This window comes from Notothenia coriiceps, unplaced genomic scaffold, assembly GCF_000735185.1.
Source record: "Notothenia coriiceps isolate Sejong01 unplaced genomic scaffold, NC01 NC01_scaffold00007693, whole genome shotgun sequence".
NCBI classification, from domain to species: Eukaryota; Metazoa; Chordata; class Actinopteri; order Perciformes; family Nototheniidae; genus Notothenia; species Notothenia coriiceps.
This window is the reverse complement of record NW_011340394.1, coordinates 50,005-72,816: the sequence shown is the minus strand read 5'-3', so window position 1 is coordinate 72,816 and position 22,812 is coordinate 50,005. Positions and strand designations below refer to the sequence as shown.

Below are 22,812 nucleotides of genomic sequence, written 5' to 3'. Positions count from 1 at the left end.
ATTTTCATATGTTACCCAAGCACCACGCTTAACTTTTCCCATCCTCTTCAAGCTCCTTAAATCCAGCCTGCCTGCTGTCATGTCTCTTCTTCACCTGCTGCTCTCTCACTTGTTTGTTCTTCAACTATAGACCCCTTTTGTTTCTGTGTCCCTGCTAGGAGTCGTAGCTCAGGACTCTGCGAAGGACCTCACCCCTCGTTCCTTCAGCTCTGCAGCTCCCTCTACTGCCCCTCCTCCTCCTCCCCCTCCTAAAAACGCTGCCCGCATGTTGGCCCTGGCCTTGGCAGAGTCTGCCCAGCAGGTCTCCATTCAGTCTCAGTCCCGACACTCTGAGCCTTCCACACCGGTGTCCCCCCCGCAGCCACAGGAGACCTCTAACCTCCAGGACACGCCGCATCCACTGGTCACACATTACCTGACTTCGTCCTCCGAGGGAGTAGGGAGAGGAAGTTCCCTGCCACTAAACAGAACTGCCCCCCGTGTCACCACGGCCTCATCGTATGCCCCCACCTCCAGTCCTACAACCACACAGCAGCCTCTAGAGTTAGACAGCATCACTACCAAGCCTTCAGACAGCACCAAATCCCTTACAGCTCCACCTGCAACACAGCCTGGAACAGACACAACGCCACCGGACACTCCTTTATACAAGTGCGCCCCCCTCCCCAGTTCATCCAGCACTCCTCCAAGCATGAAAAGTCCAGAAAGGCAGCAGCCTGTCCCAGCACAGGTCCCAGTACAGAATGCAGTACAGGTCCCAGTACAAATCCCAGCACAGGTTCCAATACAGGTACAGAATACAGTACAGGTCACAGCTCAGATCCCAGTACAGGTCCCAGTACAGATACCAGTACAGGTCCCAGTACAGATCCCAGTACAGGTCCCAGTGCAGATCCCAGTACAGGTCCCAGTACAGGTCCCAGTGCAGATCCCAGTACAGGTCCCAGTGCAGGTCCCAGTGCAGGTCCCAGTACAGATCCCAGTCCGTAGCAACTCACCTACTACCACTCCAGCCCCCTCCCCCAGTGACTGCTACAAAGTTACTGGAGTCTTACCACATCCTGTTCCTAAGGTAAGTCTCACCACTTTTATATATAACTTAGGCTTTAAAAACGATGAAGGCTCTTGTAATGCATTGTAATGGTGAGCTGCAGTAAGCATGATCCAAATGGATCCACTTTATTCCTTGTGCCGCAGCTAAAATGTCACACGATTATTATTATTATCCTCTGGAAACACGTTTCGAGTGACTGTGTCGGGCACCCACTCATCCGTTGAGAGCAGATCGTATGTGTCTAGGGGAATACCTGCTGTCCACTTGACAATCTTTTAATACCCAGTCTAAATCAACGCCTGGAAGTTCCGTTGATACAGTCAGCTGGTTATGGTCGCCTAAAAACGTCAGGCACCTGCTTCAGAGCACTTATGAAGTTGGCAAAACAGTAGGCACATACTAGGTGGTAGAAGACACTGTATGTGTAGTCTTCAGAGATGTGTTGGTATTCACTGGTTTTGTGTGTTTTAAAGCCAACAAATGACAAATACGCCAACGAGAGGCACCAAAACCAGTAGGAAAAGGAAGAACATAAGAGAAACACCTAAATAAGCAGACATTTAGAATGTATGACATGCTGCTGCCGGGATTGGAACTACCCTGCAACCAGACTGGTGACACTGAGCAGAACTGTGAACTTAATCGGTAATAATGTTGTTTTCTTTGTTCTTTGTCTTAGGTCAAACCAGAGGAGACTGCATCACCCCCAAGCCTTTCAAAACCATCAGAGCAGCCCCCTCCTATAGCTCAAAAGCCTAAGAGAAAGGCTATCTCCATCCCCCCGCATCAAACACAACCTCAGCAGCAGAGCCAAGCTCAGATACAGCCTCATCTTCCAATTCAGCCACACATGCAATCACAGGTCCAAACCCAACCACAGCCCCCCTCGAAGGCCAGCGCACGAGTGGCCCCCACCTCTGTGGAGCCTATTGAGAAGCCTTGGGAGGCCATAAAGCCAGTGCAACCCCGTACAGAGTCTGCTAAGTACAACGACGTGTACGGAGCCACACCTCCAGCCCCTCCAGTCCGCACCATCGAGAGCAAACTGGCCACAGCAGCACTTAGCCAAAGTGAAGCCTCCTACCATTGCCTGGGGGAGGGCCCTGTGCCGGGGCATCTGGAAGAAGGTCTGCCTCACCACCCTCCCTCTCCTCGGAAATCTTCCACGCATCAGCCGACCTATCTGTACCACGCTAAAGGAGAACCTGTCTTAATTGAGCCCACAGCAGCTGCATACTACCACCAGAGGCCTCTTCCCAAGGGCCCACAGTCCAAACAACGCCACATGCGGCCAGACAGCGTCTCCCCGCACCTCTCCTATGTGTCCAAGTCGGAGCCTCAGATACCTTACAACGCCCGACTAGACAACAGATACAGCACTTTAGGCCCCAGGTCCTACCACCACTCCATGAAGTCCAGAGGAAACCCCCGCAGTGTGTACATGTCCCCGGGGCCGGGGCATCAGGGTTACAGCCACGACAGACCCCAAGGCTATCCCACCATCCGCAGAGTGCACTCCCTCCACGTTCCCTCCACTATTCGCACCGTGCCTATCCACAGGACTGAAGTTCCTCCAGATGATGATATTTTCTTCTACCATCGACCCATGTATCCGTGCAAAGCCTACCAGCAGCCCCCGCAGCAGCCCTCCCATCAGCAGCCCTCCCATCAGCAGCCCTCCCATCAGCAGCCCCCCCATCAGCAGCCCTCCCATCAGCAGCCCTCCCATCAGCAGCCCCTGCAACAGCCCCCCCAGCAGTCCTCCTCTCAATCAGACTACCACGTAACCCAGCTGCAGCCTTACTTTGAGAATGGCCGGGTTCAGTACCGCTACAGTCCGTACTCTGGTTCAAGCCCTTTGGAGGCGCCTTTCTATGACATCGATCCTTACGGCACCATCAGAGTCCGGCACTTGCCCTCCAATGGGGGCCGAGATCCTGGAGCCGCTGCTGGCCGACCGGGTGGAAAGGCGACTGGGTACCACTTCCTCGCTCGCCATGTTCTCCCACCTGGGATGGAGCACAGCTTTGTGAGCAGGGACATGCCCCCCAGTCATGGGAACAAGGAAGGTGCCACTTACCTGGCCTGGGACCCGGAGGAGTCAGAGAGGCTCCGCATGCACTCAATCCGCAGGGAGAGCAGGGCCAGACAGAAGATCAGAGGCCCTGTCCTCTCTCAGTACGACAATGTTGGCTTATTTGCACCGGCAGATATATCAGGCTATGAAACGCTGCACCTGCGCAGTAAATCTGACCCCGGCAAAGCTGTGCTGGTTGCAGCTGAGAGCAAAGATGGCCGCTACCTCCCGAGACACTTGGTGTCTGACCCGGAAGTCCTCATGTACATGGAGACTGATAAACACTTCCAGGGCAGCGCTGTGGGAGAGAAGTCAGATGGACTCCCCAAGCAAAGCGGTACCAAGAAATGCCAATCATCTCACTCCCTTCCGGCGACTCTGAGCCACAGCCTGTCCTCTCAGGAAGGCGGCCGGCACGAGGCCGGAGACGAGCCGCTAGGTGGAGACAGCGGCAGACCCAAACTCCGGCAGCAGGAGTATCAAAGCCAGAGGAACATCCAACCACGTTACGAATGTCCTGATTCTGAACACAACCAGAGAAAGGTGAAAACATCCAGCAGCTACCACGGTACAGAGGAGCAGCCGTCGGCCCCCTGGGAACAACTGAGCCACTCCAACCTGGAGCGGTCACACAGCATCCGGGAGCAGGGCCACCCTGACCTGGACAGGGACTACTCTTGTCAGAATCACGGCACTAAACAGGTGCACTCCCACTATGATAATTTGGACGATTACCACCCGGTACCTCAGCCTCAGGTCCCGGTTCAAACCCGCGGGGGCTCCTTTCCCACCCCAGGGTTCACAGTGAGCCACGGCAACACAGCATACTCCACAGCACTGGGCCAGGGAGCCTTCATCCAGGCCGAGCTGGCCCTGCAGAGGCAAGAGATAGAGATACTTACAGAATAAAGCATTTAAGGGGGGGGACACAGCTAAAGAAAAATTATCTTTAGCTGTGTAGAAGAAAGACTATTGAGCTATGGTTGCAGCCTCTGCAGGACAGCGGCCTGTCGTATCACCAATATTTTTGCTCCTCTGTATTTTTAAAGACTTTTTAAAGAGAGTCCTGAATGTACCGGAAGCTAATGTACAAGAGGTCCTATTGTTGTGATTGATTGAGACAGTAGCCAGTCATAAATGTATATGATATGAATGATGTGAGGTACTTTGAACAGCAACACAAAAATGTGAAATATATACACAATATATATATATATCTATATATATATGTATATATATATTAGGATAACTAGAAAAAAGAGACTTTTTTTTTTTTTTAGGTGTGGCGCTGGGTATGAGCACAGAGCGGGGATTAAGGGTATGCATTTCAGAAATGCATGCACTCTATCTCTCTAAATTCTGTGTACTTCACTATCCCCTGCATTCTTTGTGTGTTACAGCAGGAGGGGGACATGTAGGTTATCGTCGCCCCCCCCCCCCCCNNNNCCCCCACCTGCTGACATGCACACAAGTCATTGAACGAGTCCCTGTTTGTCTCGGAGAATCAGACGTTAAAAAATGTGATGTGAAGGAGCCACAATGGGTTACTTTGAGTTAATACAGAGGTTATCAATGTCTTATTTTCTGTGTGACTGTGACATTTTTTATGTAACTTTGCTATAAACAGATTTCAATGACTTCTAAGGAATGTTTTGGTACTTGTTTGTTCTTCATCGAATGTGGGACCAAACAACTTGGTGCAGTTGTTGCACATACAGGATAAAGAGGGGACGTGGAAGAATGCCTGTTATACCTTTTTAGATGTGTGTGAGGTTATTTTTATTTCCTTTTTTTCTTATTTATCACATTCACATTACTTTCATGAACTGGAATAACTGAATAAAGCTGAAAACAATGTCCTCTAAAACAATGTGGTGAAGAACATGTTGCTGCAGAGTTGTTTGGAAAAGAACACTTGGTGACAAAGACCATTTGGTGTTCACTTTACCATTGTCATAATGCACAAACATTGTGATATCTCGATAAAGATCACTTTAATGATTTTTGACAGGTCAGGGTTGAAAGGGGACATAATGGGTTCACTTGTTTTGTGTAGGAGGGAGCACCCGTAGATATTTGGGGCCATTTATTTCTGGTTTCATGTCTTGAAATCAATGTTTAATACATTAATCTGGTCCTACGTGACCTTTTGCACCATCATTTATGGATTACAATATGTTGTCCTGATCCAGGTTGTACTCTGTAACTGTTTGACTTCTATATCGCTTGCAGGTTTTGCTCCTCTTGCCTTATCTAAAGCCTCTCCCTTTCCAGATGGGGAACTGAAGGAAGGCACTGTGTACTTGAATGTGAAACAAAACACTCTAGTGTCAAACTAGAGGTATCTACAGTAAGATATGAAATAAATAAAACTGTTCAGGAATAGCTATAATCCATGTCTTTTAATATGTCCATGATATTAATATACACCTCTGCTTGGCTATGTCTGACATTTACTTGAAGGACAAACTGGACAATTTAGTTTCGGAGATAAGAGCACAAAACACAATTCATTAATTATAGATTGAACCAGGTTTAACACAATGGCCGTGTGTGAACTCATTTATATGAGGGTTTCTTTTCCTCATAGACCATTCGACTGTAAAGCATAAAAGTCATTTATTTCTCTTTTTGAGTCGAATACATTTAGAGTGTATTTTTAAGGATTACTGACTAGTCAATACAACTGCACGATTAGAGGAAAATATATTTGATGAGCACTAATATGCACTATAACTTGCCAAAAGTAAAAGCTAATTTCAAAGTTTACTCAGTTTTAGTATTCTGCTGCTTTCAGTATACTGTTTTATTAAACAGTAGGTCATTTTGGGCCAGAGAGCCTTTACTGGTGCTATCGAAGTTGAAAGGGGGAAACAGAGGGGAGGACATTGCCTGAAATGTTCGGGATTGGAACCAGTTTACTGGCAGCGGTGACTGCATATGAGCCACCAGCTCTAACCAATCTGTCAGTATACTGTTAAATCACAAAAAAGTACTTGTTGAGTAAAAGAAAATTAGAGCAAATGATCTCCAATATTTGTATATTGAATATTGAATTGAACACAACATTCATCAATACAAACAGTAAATAGAATAAGAAAAGTGCAGTTTTCCACTGATAATCCATTTCAACTAACTAAAATAATTCTATATCAATGTGCAATATCTAAGTCCTTTTTTAAAGTGTTCATCAAGTTGACATTACCATGGCGATATACAAAAAGAATATTTTGCAGACCTACTAGTCCCAGTAATGCCATGCTGCTTTTAGAAAATATAAGGTGTCATGTTCCCCAAAGTTGTTTGCCACTACGAGAGATGTTTTTCTTTAAGTGGGCCTTTGTTTGTTTAGTTTGCCTCATGCATGCACGTGTTGAGTGGTGCAGTAGAGTCCTGCAAACAGATTCATGCAAGTGTTTCTCATCCATATCATCACTGCTACAGCACGTTCGCCAGATTCACCTCATCTCTCCAGCTGAAATAATTTCATATTCATAAACTATGGCGGCCTCCAGAGTTGGGTTCGTGGTTCCCTTTTTTTCATCCTATAAATACTAACTTTTGGTAATGTCCTTCCTAACAGCCTCCATTTTAATGTACGACAATATACGATAACTATAACCTTCCTATCTGCTGCTAAATGCAAAACTCTGCTCAACTGCACAATTTTTAAATATCTATGGGGCCCTTTACACCTCCTGCCTTGCCTTTTCAACCAAAACTCAACTATTCTTACTTGCTTTTCTCCCCTTACCTCTAAGTAAGTCTTTCTCTCTTCTAGTGCTGAAAAAAAAAGACAAATACAATCACAAATGTTATTACGTTGTCGATATAGCCTTTAGCGATAAGCGTTATCATTATTTAGCCGGATGGCCCTAATTGACTCCTTACTGCCATCGCTGTGACCACTAACACAAATGTCCCCTCCTCGAATCCTTGGTCCTCCGGTAGTGACCCGGAAATGGTTTTCGGAGCGCCATGTTGAAGGACATCTAATTTCTCTAAATGCATATCGAGGATCGAGCGTCGAGGAGGCTCTCTGGAGGAGCTATAATCAAGGATACACTGATGTGTCCTCCACGGCTCCTCCGCGGATGCATATCCGGCAACAGTGATGTTTAAAAGAGTCGTGACTCGTGACCAAGCGGCAAACTCTGGGGCAGAGCCGGGAGGCCAATAAGGAAGTGCCACAAACTGCAGTTCATCTATTGGCCGATAGGCGATGACTGCAGAAACGATGAATTTCCATAGACCCCGTGTTAAAATGCCCAACTTTACAGCAGGAATAAACATGTTTATGCCCCTGGATGCAATAACAATTATTCAGGATATAGTTAGATTCCACCTTAATGATTATTAATTGTCGAGTGAATTGTTTTATAACGTGACCCTTTTATTTATATTAGGTCTTAAAATATTTGCATAAATTAGGGCGTGGTCACTTTGATGGACAGGTACGTGCCTCACTGTCAGCTAACAGCAACTTGTCCATTCTGCTAGGCTACAACGTTAGCTAGTTGTAGTTTTACTTGACCCTTTAGCCGTGTTTGTGGTGATTGTGCCTTTTAGGGAATGTTGTTACAAATACCAGACCATTAAAATGGTGTGCTGTGCGGTTGAATGTACTAACAGAACTTCCAAGAAGTCTAAAATGATAATATTATACATGTTAACCCCGTTAGCAGGTGTTTGTGTGCTTGTTAGCTAAGCTTGTTAGTCAGCTAAGGACGTAACCCTTTATACATGTGTGTGTGTGTGTATATATATATATGTATATATATGTATATATATATATATATATATATATATATATGTATATATATATACAGTTTAGTTTATGATTCAGCTTAGGGTAAGACTTTTATAGTCTATGGCTATGACGGCCATAATGCTAAACGGGAGCTTTACTGGCATTGATCCGGACCATTGACCTTGTATAAAATTCAAATTCACAAGTGGACCTTTAACAAAAAAGTTTGAGTACCCCTGACCTAGGCTGTTCAACCTGTGCAATTTTTTAACTGTGCAATACAACATAATTTGTTTTGCCTTATCTTTAATACACATTTCTACATATATATTTTTGTTATGCTTGTACAAGGTGAACATTTTAAGTTGAACTGTGGATTTATTTTATTCTAAAATGGAGCAACTGTTCTAAAACCCACTTTCCCCCCGTTTCCATGTTTTTAAGAAGGGAAACTAGATTAGGATTGTTGATATGGCGCCCATAGGGGGCACTGCAGATGAAACATGATTTAGTGCTCCAGGGCCAAACATCCATAAAACAACATAAATGTTGCTAATCAATCAGCATCTTTCAGCATCGGTGTTGGAACAACCTTCCTGTCATAATGACAGATTACACCATGTTTGCTTCAATTTTATCCAGATGAACTGGAATATGTAGAATGTAATGCTGTAAAGCTTTACTTGTTGCTATATTTTCTAAATGTACTGTCCTTCCTGTTTCATTATCATGACCAATCAGGGGATGGGGGAAATTCAATCATAAATGTCAGAACAAATTGGAATTTGTTTTATATCCACTGACCCACTTGCTGAATTGGACATTTAACAAAATCATTAAAAAAAAAAAACATGTCAAAAAACTATTAAAAAATGATTGCAAAAAAATATATCATTGTATTGTCTCTGTCTGTTCTACGAAATGTTAAATGTTATTAGCGTCTTGATAATCCTATTATTTTTGTCATGCTCCTAATTATTTCAGAGCATATCTTTATCTTTGGCCTGATTTCTAAACATTATTATTTGTTTCCCTTGTGCAGTTCTGTAATGTGTATGCCACTATAAATGATTATGATTCAGTCAGTTACATAACAATATGTGTAACTTTTTTATTATTAGGATATTGCCGCACAAAGGTTATTGGACCTAAAACTAAAGTTTCAGTTGGGAAGTTTCAGTGTTTACAAATGCTGCCAGTTGCATTGTGGGAGACAGATGATTGACACGGCCGCCATTTTGCTCCGCTTCCATTGTGTGAGAGATAGTAAATATCTGAAGCTGCCAGACAGTCACAACTCACTTCTATCGTTGCGAAGAAAAAGCGCTAAAATCACACTTGGTAAGTCACATTTCGGTCATACTTTAAAAATCATATAATACTATGTATAGTTTAACATAGCAAATGAGTAGAATAAAGTTGTTTTTGTTCTGAAATAGCGTGTTATTTCGACGCTGTTTTGGAAAGAAAAGGCAGCTGCCCGAGGTCCAGGCAGGAGAAACACGGCTCAGTACTTCCCCTGCCGAGAGAGCTGCTCCACTTTCATATGTGCCCTTTCTACCTTGCTGTTCCGCTTTAATATAGCACCGCTTCACACGCCTTGGCGCTTGTTTGATAGCTACACTTGTCCTCCACGTTTTGTTGGTATTCTTTTGTTTACATGTTGTATGCATTTAAGGAAAAATATAAAAGTTTACGTCTCAGTCATAGCCTGAATACTGGTAGCTTAATTTCGGTCTGCGGCCATAATCTTGCGGAATGAGGCGGGGCTAATCCTGTAAATGCCGCCCCTAAACTCCGCATTAGGAACACCATTGGTGCTGAAATGTGACACCGAAAACACGGGTTGGTGCATTTCAGAATTATGACTGTGATTGGTGCGATGGGGAGCCACAGGGCCCGCATTGGCTCGGTGTGTCTCTGAACACCGTGGATGTGGGCAGAGAAGCTAAACACAAAACCGAAACCAGGGTAAAGTTTTCCCAGGCTTCGGGGGGCGTTAATTAAAGGTGTATGGCTCGAGTTTGGACTACAAACAAACTTAAGAAATAAGGTGATACATATGAAGATAATTGGGTAAAAATACGGTGCCAATAATAAACAGGGAATACCATTCTTTAAATTCTACATTTAAAACGTGGCTGACGTCTCACTTTTTAACACAGAATTATGATTTATTCAGTATTTATTTATGTATTTCAATTGTCTTACAGTATCTATTACTGCCTTTTTTGTTTTAGGGCTATCAAAATTAGGCTAAATGTTTTGCTTGTGATTATTAAGTTATAGATTTGATGATTCAGCCTTTTTGTTTAGGAAAAAAAAATTCACAGACCCGATGGTAACAGGGCATGACTTTATATTTTTGATATTGTGCTCAGGTGATACTCAGAGGAAATGGCTCGTACCAAGCAGACTGCTCGTAAGTCCACTGGAGGAAAGGCTCCTCGTAAGCAGCTGGCCACCAAGGCTGCCCGCAAGAGCGCCCCCTCCACCGGTGGGGTCAAGAAGCCCCATCGTTACAGGTAACACCTTTCCCTCCAAATAGATATCATTTTTGTAAGATGGATGCTGAGGATGTTTGTTTATTATAATTTATAACATACATTTTAACTGGAAAATCTTAAATATAGATTTTTGTTTGGCTGCTGTTCTTGGGTTGCATGTTGTTCCCCAGCAGGTTAAATATACTGATCACAGTGACAGAACTAAGTGTGACATATGCATTGTTTTTTCAGTAGATGGAACCCATATAGCATGTAGGAGGTTGAATGAACCTGAGCTGTGTTGTGTGTTTCAGGCCCGGTACTGTGGCTCTGAGAGAGATTCGCAGGTACCAGAAGTCCACTGAGCTGCTGATCCGCAAGCTGCCCTTCCAGCGCCTGGTGAGGGAGATCGCTCAGGACTTCAAGACTGACCTGCGTTTCCAGAGCGCTGCCATCGGAGCCCTGCAGGTGTGTGTGTGCACAAAATCTACTTGTAAATGTGATATATTTCGTTTTAATATAAACACAACATCTATTGCACGTCTGTCCGTCCTGGGAGAGGGATCCCTCCTCTGTTGCTCTCCCTGAGGTTTTTTCATTTTTTTCCCATTAACTGTGGGTTATCTTTTGAAGTTTTTCCTTGTCCGATGTGAGGGTCTTGGAAAGAGGGTGTCATATTCATATTCTGTACAAACTGTAAAGTCCCCTCAGACAAATGTAAAATGTGTGATATTGTGCTATATGAATAAACATTGATTGGTTGATTGAAAATATATTGATAAAGCTAAAATAAGCATGAAATGCTATTTTTAAAAGTGCAGACTTATTTTGCTAACATGTGTGACCCTTCCCCCTGCAGGAGGCCAGTGAGGCGTACCTGGTGGGTCTGTTCGAGGACACCAACCTGTGCGCCATCCACGCCAAGAGGGTCACCATCATGCCCAAAGACATCCAGCTGGCACGCCGCATCCGTGGGGAGCGCGCCTAGACGGCCCCCCTCTCGTCTGTTCTATTTTTCTCTACCTGTTCCTACCCTCACTCCTTTATCCCACTCCCCCCNAGTCCGTCCCTCCACACCCCAGCCCCCCGTTTCTCTGCAGCTGTACCTTTTCTAGCGCCCCCCCTCACCATGTGTTTGTGTGTATGTGGAGCTCTGATCTGTAAACCTCTTGTGCTCAACAAACAGAAATATTTTGGTTGCTTAAGAATATTGATTATCGTTGTGGATATGGTGTCTATTTTTTTTACGCATTTAAATCATGATAAGCATCTCTTTTCGTACCACTTCCAAAATCATCAAATTATGGGGGGGAAAAACAAATGTATTCCACACGGTTTTCAGTTGTTTTTTTACCCTGGTCTGATTTGCGTAATAATATCAGTAAGGGCTCCTCTGTTCTCCAATGCAACGATTCTGATGGCAGCCACAGTGGGGCTCCTCTCCTCGACGCTCTGTAGATCAGTCTCACATTCTCTCCATCTCTCTCTCCACACAGCTTCACACTCGCAGTATGAATTGACATTATAGTGAACATTTCACTCTGCATGGTTATGGTCTTTGTCCCTGTAGATCTGAACATATAATCTGTCCCTTTCTCAAAATTTGTGATACACAATATAACCTCATATTTGTTTTATTTTATATTTTTCTTATTCCTGAAGATTTTCAAAAATATAAATAAGCTGATCTTTGTATTTTCCAAACGTCTCATATTATGGTGGTAATAAATAGGTGTTAAAACAAACTAATGCTGGTTGTTGTGATTGTTTGCTTGACATGGTTTCTCTGAGGCACAGGCCATTTCTCAATCGCGAGTACACATGCTGCAGAGCAACTATTTCAAGTATACTACGTCATAGAGTGGTGCCGAAGGACTGTTTAAATGCATGTTAAATGCCCAGCATTCTGCGCCACTCTATGACGTAGTATACTTGAAATAGTTGCTCAGCAGCATGTGTACTCGCGATTGAGGAACGGCCACTGATTTGTGTTAGTGGCTATACACTGACATCTGTTCAAGGGGACTCCAATGAGTAGGGAAGGGTACATGTATGCCCTCTAGTGGAAGCATCTCATCCACTTTAACCAGATTGCATGTCAGCAATACAAAGTCCTTCTACATTAGCAAGTATTTATTTTGTTAGTTTCACTCTGAAGATTAAGATTTAAAAAATAAAAGCATATAAATGACAAAACACAACAGTTAAAGTTCACAGCCAGCACACAGCATTACAAAGCTACTGATGTTCATTTCTGAGTCATAAAATGTTTCCAATACGTTACATTTTTCAACACCATTCAATTATAATGGATATAATTATAATTTATATAATTACAATTGATATAATTATTGTTATTTGGCAGTAAAGCCTGAGATAGTACCTTTTAGATGATTGATATGGATAAATCCGACTATAGGAACCATGTGTTGTGTTTGTGGGGTGTTGTAAATCTCAGTCCTCCTCACAATAAAGAGCACATTCACATATCAACACATTAAGTCAATAAGTGCTAATATGCCACTGACATACATTTGTATTGACAAATACCTCAGGTATCAATAACTCATTTAGGGGTAACTCCTGTTTGTTTGTTTGTTTGTTCAGTTCATTTGGAATAATGATATTCAGTTTTCAGTGGAAATGTCAGAGTTATTCATGACTTCCTCTATAGTGATCATACCTTCTGCTTAATGTTATTTAGGAAAATAGATCAAATGTGTACCCTCTAGTATTTTTCATTTTCATTTTCCATCTTTATTTCAAACAGATGAAAAAAAATCAAAAGACAGAAACAAATGTTAAACAGAATACCGAATTGCTAGAATTTTTTTTTTTTAAATATAAATTGTCAAACTATATTAATACATTCAACAATATTTATACATTTTACAAAAATAAAGTGTCCAAAAAGGAGCAGGAGGAAGCAAATTCTTAATAATTGTGATGTGATTGTGGTGATGAGCGGTTCCTGAGTTCCTCCAGACATGATGCTTGGCATTCAGGCCAAATTTGGTTTCATCAGACCAGACAATTTGGTTTCTCATGGTCTGAGAGTCCTATAGGTGCTCCATGTGGGCTTTCATGTGCCTTTTACTGAGAAGTGGCTTCCTTCTGGCCACTCTACCATAAGGCCTGATTGGTGGAGTGCTGCACAGATGGTTGTCCTTCTGGAACAGGGGTGTAAAACTAAAATACACAGTGGGCCAAAATTCAAAAATGGGTACTAGTCGAGGGCCGGACTGGTTCAATGTTTATTGCAAAACTTGTTGAAATGAAGTTATTGCACATATTAAACCTGGAACTAACAAAGCTTAAATGATTGCCTATGAAAACAACATTAAACATTAAATAATCAGTTGCATTCATTTCTCATGTCTCTATCTGCAGCTTTTCCCGAGTCATTTCTTATGATTACATTTTCCCACAGGCCAACAACAGCTTCAAAAAAACAATTTCCCTCAAAGAAAAAGCCAAACATGCCCTGTTGTCGTGAGAGAAAAAGTGCAGAAGGAAACATCCATGTAAACTCAGTGTGCTGCTCTGTGATGCTAGTTCAAGCCATACTTGGCATCTCATCTTGGGTGCAAGTTCATCAATGTTTGGGCTCAGGCTCTGAGCTGAGGAGACCCTCAGGATGGAGTGAAATATACCGGCGGGCCAGATCTAATAGTAATTAAAAATTATCCTGCGGGCCGAAATTAAATCCACCAAGGGCCTGATTTGGCCCCTGGGCCTTGAGTTTGACACGTGTTCTAGAAGGTTCTCCCATCTCCACCGAGGAACACTGGAGCTCTGTCAGACTGACCATCGGGTTCTTGGTCACCTCTCTGACTAAGGTCCTTCTCCCTCAATGCTCAGTTTGGTTTGGGCAGCAAGCTCTAGGAAGAGCCGTGGTGGTTTCAAACATCTTCCAATTGCAAATGATGGAAACCACTGTGCTCGTTGGGACCTTCAATGCTGCAGACGTTTTTCTGTACCCTTCCCCAGATCTGTGCCTTGATGCAATCCTGTCTCTGAGGTCTACAAACAATTCCTTGGACCTCATGACTTGGTTTGTGCTCTGTCAACTGTGGGACCTCATATAGACAGGTGTGTTCCTTTCCAAGTCATGTCCAATCTATTTAATTTACCACAGGTGGACTCCAGTCAAGTTATAGAAACATCTCAAGGATGATCAGTGGAAACGGGAAGCACCTGAGCTCAATTTTCATTGTCATAGCAAAGGGTGTGAATACTTATGTACATGTGATATTTCATTTGATGATTTTTAACACGTTTGCAAAAAATTCTTTACATTTTTTTTCTATTTGTCATTATGGGGTATTGTGTGTGTGGAATGTTGAAAAGTTCTCCTCTCAAATGATACCGCCCTTGTCTTTCCATAAACATGTTCTGTTCGCCGGGAGTAGATTATGTCTTGCTTTGTATGATGTGCGCAGTTTTACATTTAACTAGATCAGTGAACTTCAGTGTATTAGACTTTAAGAATAATGAATTGGTGTGTTCAAGATATCCAACATTTTGGATAATTCGTATTGCTTTTTTTTTTTAATCGGAGGATGAAACCCTCTTCATTGGTCACACATTCATGCACACAGCACACACAGTGACATTCGGTCTCTGCTTGTACCCCATCCTAGGAGCAGTGGGCAGCTACTGCACAGCGCCCGGGCAGCACATGTGTGTAATGTGCATAGCAGCTGTAGGTTGGTTTTGTAAGTATTTCCCCAAATCTCCAAACTCAGAACTGGCAATATGAGTGTGTAATACAGGATAATGATGTGGTCCAGACAGTGTCTTGATTTTCCCAATATTGCTTTACATCGTGATTCTGATCAAAGACAAACTTTTTACCACATTTCTATTTTTTTAAACAGGACATGTAAACACTTTGCATTATTCTTGTACTTTACTTGGGTATTTTTTATTTACGCAATGTTATACTTTTACTAAATTGTACATTTTGGAAGGCAATGTTTTACTTCAACTAATACATGATGATGTATTTTCATGGATTAAGCTTTTCCTCAGAAAACAGGTGGTCTAAATGATCTACACCTTTACCAGCTGCAAACTCTAGGGATGCGGACACAGAAATGCATCAATAATATCAATCCAGTGATATTATATATTATTCTGCATAATGTCTTTTAACTTCTGTATTGTAAGTACATTTTTATGGCAACCTGTTGAACTCGAATAGATGTTCATGTCATATCTACACTGTGGTATTTCTCCCTTTACTGAAGTTCCAGATCAGAGAACTTCTTGATACATTCAAGACAACACAGCAACAACGAGTGTTTCCTCGTCAGATGGTGTGCCGTGTTTTTGTTTTCTGCAGCTAACCTTCCTCAAGGTCTGCCTGGTTCTTTCCCTCCCCCATCACATCTGCTCCTCCCCGGATTACAGCACAAATGTCTGTCTGAAACTCTCAGTGCTGAGGGGGGAGATTACAGCACTGCACCCTCCGAGAGGTTAACCAATCAGGGTGCACGGACGTAGGGATTAACCAATCGCACGGCAGAGAGGGAGGGCAGAGGGATTACAGCAGCACAGAGTGGGATTAGGTCAGAGCGGAGTGCAGAGAAATGCTTTTAAATCTGTCCCGCTACCCCTTTCAACTCTCAGAGCAATACAGCTGCATTTATGATGGAACCGTTGTGACATTTTACATGGTTGAGGACAGATATAAAATAGGATATACATAGCAACACATCTTTTATTTTTTTGTCGCCTGTATCAGAATTACATGAGAGAAATCTGGAGGAATAATTTATCCAAACTTTTATTTTGATTCAGCTGACAAACAATTATCATGTAATTTGCACAAAATCTTCTATCGTAACCAACCATGTCATAATAATAATAATAATACCTTAGGATGGTCATTTTATAGAAACCTACAATTTTATTTAACTATAAATAAATGACAAAATATTGGAACTCAATGAGAGGGAGGTTCATTTTGTACCGAGAATAAATCTTCTCTTTTTCCTTCTCAACAGAAACCCTTATGAAAACTGTTCACATATTTATTCATATTATTATTATAAAACATTTAAGTTTGCATGGCAGTAATCAGGTCATGCAGGGATTACTATGCAGTCAGAGGAGTTGGGGAGATTGGTAGGGTGGGGGCGGGGTCCAGGAGGAGGTAAAGGATGGGGAACCACTGAACTGACAGATCAAAACTGGAACAATAAGGAATACAGCTGCAGTGAAATGCTTTAATAAACTGCACTGTTGTCATTGGTTTGGCTGGTTTGGAACATAACATGGTTTCTTTTAAATAACAAATATTAGGTTCAACTGAATAATATTGCTTTCAACTAACCTATACAGTTATGTGAAATGTGTTGACATAATACATTGAATTAAAGTCAACGTTTCAGTTTTCCCAGAGTATGTTCTTTTTGGTGGTGCACAGGGTGAGTGGGATACACTTGATAAAGGCAGACACCCTGAGAGAAAACAGGCAGAGTAAAGTCATGCTGCAGGGAAGAAGTAAAGGTAGATAAAGAAAGAAAAGATGGAGGACAAAAAGAAAGGGGTCAGGACAGGAAGAGAAGGCCAAGTGAGTGTGATGGGTGAGACAGAGAGAGACAGAGGGTGATAGGGCAATAATCCCAACTAATTCACTTAGGGCATTGCTGAAGGGAGGCTAAGAGGATTGGAACACTCCCAGAATGAGATCAACTAAAATAACCAAGATGGAGCAGTGGGAGCATGGACAACATGAACATGGCCACTTAACATCCACTGTCCCGTCTCCATGATGACCTCTCACTGTGGATCCTTGTAACTCACTTAGTAATAACCCTGCAAACACAAACTATAATTCAGTTGAAAGAATCTCAATGATTGTCGGTGCACAGAGAGTTAAGTATAGATCCTTTTAATAAATGACACAACTTAAACAGAAACTCTATTTTTTCCATCAAACATTTTGGGATGATAACACTAAAGGCTAACACTGTAATACGCAACACAAATGCTCAACAATATCTAAACCAAATGACATATTTGAATGTAGCATTAAATAATAATAAATATCTTAAAATGATGAACCCTTCACTCTATGACAATGCACATTAAAACAAAATCAAACGCACAGAAGACATGGCTCAATGTGTGCTTTTTTTTTACAAACTCTTGAGGCTTCTGGTCTCTTATTTAACCTAGCATAAAGAAGAGAACATGCATGATTTGCAGAGAGGCAGTGTGATGACACACACTGGGCCTTCTTCTCCAAAGTCATTCAAATAAAATGCATTTCTACAGAGGACACCTTTAGAAAATAAAACAGAATGTTACAAACAGGAAACTGAAGATCAAAGAGAACGAGTCCTCTGGCAGACCTCTTCTCACTATCTCTCACACCGACACACAGCGCGTTGATACACATAAACACCACCTTTATCACGCAGCATAATTGAGAGATTACAGGACCTGGAACTTCCAGGAGTTCTGGTCCTTGTGGTCCAGGCAGTCCATTGTGGTGAAGCCCAGTTTCCAGGCCTGCTGGTCCTTGTAGTCCAGGCAGTCCACAGAGGTGAAGCCCAGGGAGGAGGCCGTGCTGTAGCCCTGTGATGACAGCGAGGCCGGGGACTGGCTGAGGGAGCCCCCCATGGAGGGCACTGTGATGGGGCTGAGGGCCCCCACGGTGCCGGACAGCTGCGAGTGCATGGGGGACAGGTAGGCGCTGCAGTCCAGGCCGGTGAAGTAGGAGGTGGTGCTGGCGTAGCCCTGGGAGTAGGCCGACGGCTGGCCGTAGCTCATGGGGTAGGGGGAGGGCCGCTGCATGCAGGGGGCCGAGGAGGCCAGAGGGTCGGGCAGGGGGGAGATGGCCGGACTCCAGATGGACACGGATGTGTTTCCATTGCTGGAGCTCGGGATCAGGCTGGGCCCTGTCTGGGCGGAGGAGGGGCTGTAGGAGCCGGAGGGGTTAGGGCCGGGATCAGGGGCGCTGACTTCCTGCAAGGGAGAGGCCTTCTTCTTGGGGGGCCGAGGCTTGGACTGGCCACTGCTCTGCTGCAGCTGCTGGCGGCACTTGGCACGGCGGTTCTTAAACCAAACCTGGAGGAGCAGAGGAAAAGAAAAAACGTGTAAGTACAGAGAATGTCAGACATGCTGATACCTGAAGGTGTAAATGACTTGTGGGGTACGGACTTATGAATGACTTATGTAACTGAAGTGTTATACTAAATGCAAATGCAATATGCTGCTGTTCTTCTTCTGTAGAGGAAATGTGTGTCCTTTAGGGTACATCAGTATGTAACCCACAGACACCTAACTGTATGGCCTCCATCTTGGCAGTAACCATCTTCTCCGTTACCTGAACACGTGACTCTGGCAGGTTGATCTTGAGGGCCACCTCCTCCCTCATGAAGATGTCGGGATAGCGGGTTTTGGAGAACAGCGCCTCCAGGATGTCCAGCTGTGTGCGGGTGAAGGTGGTGCGCTCTCTGCGCTGCTTCCGGGGAGTGGCTGCAAACCCAGGAGACGGAGGGGATTATTATTATTCTGCAGCACAGAGCTGACCTGAATTATGTGCAGCACTCAGGCTCATATTCTAGAGGCAACACGACATGTCATCTAAGTCATTTTTTTAGGTGGTTTGATGTTTTCCAACTATGTGTAGATGACAACAAGAGCACGTACATTATGATATTCTTTATAATCCTGACTGTGTTCTGTCGTCAATATGAGGGCAGAAGTGTTTTTGTTTGTTAGATTGATAGACACTGGTCCTTTCAAGAGTTTCAGTTTTCCCAAAAACGAAGACACATTACGCTCCACTTAATGTGTTTCACTATAGTTAAGATATTTTAAATCACTCTGTATATGCCAGATGTTACATTTTAATCAAAGATTACTGAAGCGTTAATATATGTAGTCATTGTAATGTAGCAATTAGCACATTAATTGTCTCTTGTATACCATCTATCGATCTATATTTATCTCAGCGTCACCGACGTCATTACATTTTGAAAGGAAAAGTGAAAAACATAAAGTAATACAAATCTCTTTCAAATCTATTTGTGGTTCCCGACAGCCACTGTCAGTTTATGTGAGTTTCAAAGCTTTAAACAATATTCATTTTATCTGCGAATTAACAAATGTATGTGTTAATCAATGTTACTCAACGTAATATACAAATGAGTAATTCATTTAAATCATCGACCTCTCATAACCACGGGTACACTCATATTTATTTGGCTAAATTTAATATAGTAATGATACTTTAATCGTACAATAACTATTTCTGACATTACTTTTTTTCAGTATTGGCTCTAATGAAACAAAGTGTTTATCCTGTCATTTATTTGTCGTTCGCCACAGCGTTACGCACAGCCTGCGCGCCTTTACGCACCATGTTGACTCGAATAAATACTTTAAATGACTAAAACAGCAGGAAACACATACTTCAAAGTAAATTAAAAATCAAATATGAAAGAAAACATAAGTTTATACTTACAAGGATAAGCGATGGTTGTGTGTAGCACGTCCATTCCCTGGCCAGGCAAATTTAACCCGTTCATGGTGTAATGGGGTTGCTTTATGTAGGACATCATCCTGACAGCAGGCGTTTAAGTCCTGTCGGGGACTTGTATGTCGGACACGCAACACAACGACCGAGGGCCCCACAGAGCTCCACGGGGCCACAGGTCGCGGCTCCTGGTCCAACCCGCGCCGAGTTCAACGGAGGAACCTCCAAGTGTTTTTATCTACCTGTAGTTTGAGTCCCTCCTGGTTGTGAGCTCAGCAGCGGCTCTCTGCAGCTCTGACTCTCCAATCTGCCGCTCTTTCCGTTAGGTCATCACTCAGGTGAAGTGGCCCCGCGTGCTTGTGCGCCTTGGTGAGGTCGCTCTAACTGAGTTCTTCACCGGCACACGCTGCTAATTAGAGGGAGCAAGTGGCTTCGGCAAACCCCTCCCCTCCCACCCCCCCGGTCCGTTAAAATTGGTCCAAGTACCACGATTTACACCAACGAATACATCCTGTAGTAGGACTGTCGTCCGCAAATTCAGACAGCCCTGAAACATACAGCCCCTGTGCGTTGGTTAGCTGCTCCCGGGTGTCTACGAGGTCCCCGTGTCCAGCGCCGGAGGACCAGGTTGGCGCGGCTCAAGTTGCCCTCCTTGAGTTCACAAAATAAGATGACATCAAACAGGGAGGACCAACACTCGAGGTCGTCGCCGAGAGACGTCGAGACTGAGAGGTAGACGGGCGAGAAAGGCAATCCTAGTGAGTCCCACTTACCGGGCCGAACGAACACCGGAACCACTACCAGCGAGATTGACTCAAGAAGTGGCCGTGTGCGGACGATTAATCTCCCCGTTCCACCGAAGCCGTTTGGGAGGGTGGGGGGGGGGGGATGGGGTAGGAGGGTGTCGGTGAAAATCACAGGTCTCGTTGTCCGATGTTATTCTCTTTGATGTGAATATTTCCATAAAAGTAGTAGAAACATAACTAAGCAATATAACTAGGTGAGCGGTTTGAAAATTTTATAATTTTATCAAAATTTTCTTTTAGAGAATTTAATAATAATAATCTTTTTATGAGGTTTTTCCAATAGTCAAAACCTACTAAAACTTTTTAGCGGTCGTTATGTCTCCGTACGACAGTCGGGTTAGTGAGACTGTGGGTGTGTGGTGTGTGTGTGGTGTGTGGTGGGTTGTGTGTGTGTCGGTGTGTGTGTTGTGTGGTGTGTGTGGTGGTGTGTTGTGTGTTGTGGTGTGTGTGTGTGTGTGTGGTGTGTGGTGGTGTGTGGTTGTGTGTGGTGTGTGTGTGTGTGGTGTGTGTGTGTGTGGGATACGTGTTGTGCTGTTTCCGAGTAACTAAATAGTATTATACGAACATAGACTTTTCATTCAAGAATAGAGTGGTCTATTTCTCTTTCAGTGTCGGTCAAACAGTCACCACCCGTCCCCTCCTCCGGTCGTCCACTGATGTCGGCGTGCGAATACCCTCTTCCTGCCCAATTATACATCTGACACTTTCCCTTACTTTATCTTTATTTTACGTCTTTCTACTTCGCGTCCTCTTGACTTGTACCTCCCTCTCCTGTCTCTCAATCGCTCCTGAGGTCCGTTCTCGTGTGGACTAGTTTGAATGTTTACCCTGTGAGATGTATCTTTACCTAATTATTTTTAAATAAGTGAACTAAAACACCTGATTTCACGACGGTATCTCTGAACTTCCTCAGACTTCTACGTAACCTGAAATCTTTGAGACATATACGTGACAACACGTTTACATCCAGCATTTAATAAGTTCTTTCCGAAACTAGTCAAATTTACAAAGTGATATTAACGATTACCAAACTTTATGGACACAATACACGTACGTCACGAACATGTGTTAATCTATAGCATAAGACTTCCTTAACTGTTGGAAATAAAATGTGAGATCGACGCAAGTAACCGTAATTTTTACGGAATTACTTCTAATTTTTCATTCCCGTAAAAATTGTTTACTGCGTCGATCTCACATTTTTATTCCAACGTTTAAGAAAGTCTTAGCTATAGATAACACATGTTGGTGACGTACGGTGTATTGTCCATATAAGTTGGTAATCGTTAATACACTTGTAAATTTGACTAGTTCGGAAAGAACTATATTAAACTGGATGTAAACGTTTGAACGAAGCCAAAAGAAGTGCAGGGACAGAGCCTAGAAGGCAAAACCGCGGAAACAGTAGCAACCAGTACAAAAATAATAGGTAACAGATACACACAGTAAAACATTCCAAAACAGTCCACCACGACAACCCAGAAAACGCAGGAGCGAGAGAGACAGGAAAAGGGAGTACAAGTCAAAGGACCAAAGAAAGACGAAAAAAAGAAGAGAAAGCAGAATAAGGCAGGAAAGAGGACCCACCCGACACAGGAGACGACGAGGGAAGACGAGTGGTGACTTACGGACACGAAAGAGGGGGAAGACCACCACTCTAGAAGAAAAAGTAATTCGATAAAACTATTATACTCGGAAAACAGGCCACAGACACGTATACCCACACACCACACACCACACACACACACACACACACACACACACCACACACACACACACTTACACACACACACACACACAACACACACACACGACAACACACAACTACACCACTACACACACGACACAAACACACACCCACACACACACACACACACACACACCACACCCACACACACACACACACAGACACTACCCCACTGCGTACGGAACATACGACCGACTAAAAAGTTTAGTAGGTTTGATGGTTTCTGTACTATTGGAAAACCTCAAAAAGATATATATTAAAAATTCCTAAAAAAATGAAAAATAAGATAAAATTCAAACCACCTAGTTAATGCTTAGGATGTTTACTACTTGTGAAATCATTTCGACACAAAGAGAAGAACACGACACGAGACCGTTGAAATTTCCAACACACTCC

The 22,812-nt window shown here is 43.4% G+C and overlaps 3 protein-coding genes across 6 annotated transcripts in view; 2 read left to right on the top strand and 1 right to left on the bottom strand.

The window, feature by feature from the left end:
- The window catches only part of arhgap32b (Rho GTPase activating protein 32b), a 31,720-nt gene extending 26,903 nt beyond the window's left edge, over nt 1–4,817 (top strand). For all 4 annotated transcript variants that reach the window (XM_010769722.1, XM_010769721.1, XM_010769720.1 and 1 more), the window contains 2 exons: nt 159–1,072; nt 1,734–4,817. In XM_010769722.1, coding sequence (XP_010768024.1) covers nt 159–1,072; nt 1,734–4,040 — 3,221 coding nt within the window. In that variant the 3' untranslated portion in view covers nt 4,041–4,817. The remainder of the gene's footprint in view (nt 1–158; nt 1,073–1,733) is intronic.
- A 4,296-nt stretch (nt 4,818–9,113) lies between these two features.
- On the top strand, nt 9,114–12,112 carry h3f3c (H3 histone, family 3C). Its single transcript, XM_010769725.1, has 4 exons — nt 9,114–9,222; nt 10,263–10,406; nt 10,682–10,835; nt 11,227–12,112. Exons 2-4 carry the CDS (start codon nt 10,279–10,281, stop codon nt 11,353–11,355), a joined length of 411 nt encoding a protein of 136 aa, XP_010768027.1. The 5' UTR covers nt 9,114–9,222; nt 10,263–10,278; the 3' UTR covers nt 11,356–12,112.
- A 5,701-nt stretch (nt 12,113–17,813) lies between these two features.
- crx (cone-rod homeobox) lies at nt 17,814–19,948 on the bottom strand. Its single transcript, XM_010769719.1, has 3 exons — nt 19,852–19,948; nt 18,709–18,860; nt 17,814–18,449 (listed from the first exon to the last, which is right to left on the bottom strand). The coding sequence occupies exons 1-3, from the start codon at nt 19,946–19,948 to the stop codon at nt 17,814–17,816; spliced, it is 885 nt and encodes a 294-aa protein (XP_010768021.1).
- Nucleotides 19,949–22,812: the final 2,864 nt, after the last annotated feature.

What these genes read in the sequence shown, in the direction of transcription:
- h3f3c (XM_010769725.1), top strand. Translation starts at nt 10,279, where the DNA reads ATGGCTCGTACCAAGCAGACTGCTCGTAAGTCCACTGGAGGAAAGGCT. An exon ending in AAGAAGCCCCATCGTTACAG is followed by an intron (nt 10,407 to 10,681) that starts GTAACACCTTTC and finishes TGTGTGTTTCAG; the next exon opens with GCCCGGTACTGTGGCTCTGA. An exon ending in CTGCCATCGGAGCCCTGCAG is followed by an intron (nt 10,836 to 11,226) that starts GTGTGTGTGTGC and finishes TTCCCCCTGCAG; the next exon opens with GAGGCCAGTGAGGCGTACCT.
- crx (XM_010769719.1), bottom strand. Translation starts at nt 19,948, where the DNA reads ATGATGTCCTACATAAAGCAACCCCATTACACCATGAACGGGTTAAAT. An exon ending in CACAACCATCGCTTATCCTT is followed by an intron (nt 18,861 to 19,851) that starts GTAAGTATAAAC and finishes CTGGGTTTGCAG; the next exon opens with CCACTCCCCGGAAGCAGCGC. An exon ending in TGCCAGAGTCACGTGTTCAG is followed by an intron (nt 18,450 to 18,708) that starts GTAACGGAGAAG and finishes CTGCTCCTCCAG; the next exon opens with GTTTGGTTTAAGAACCGCCG.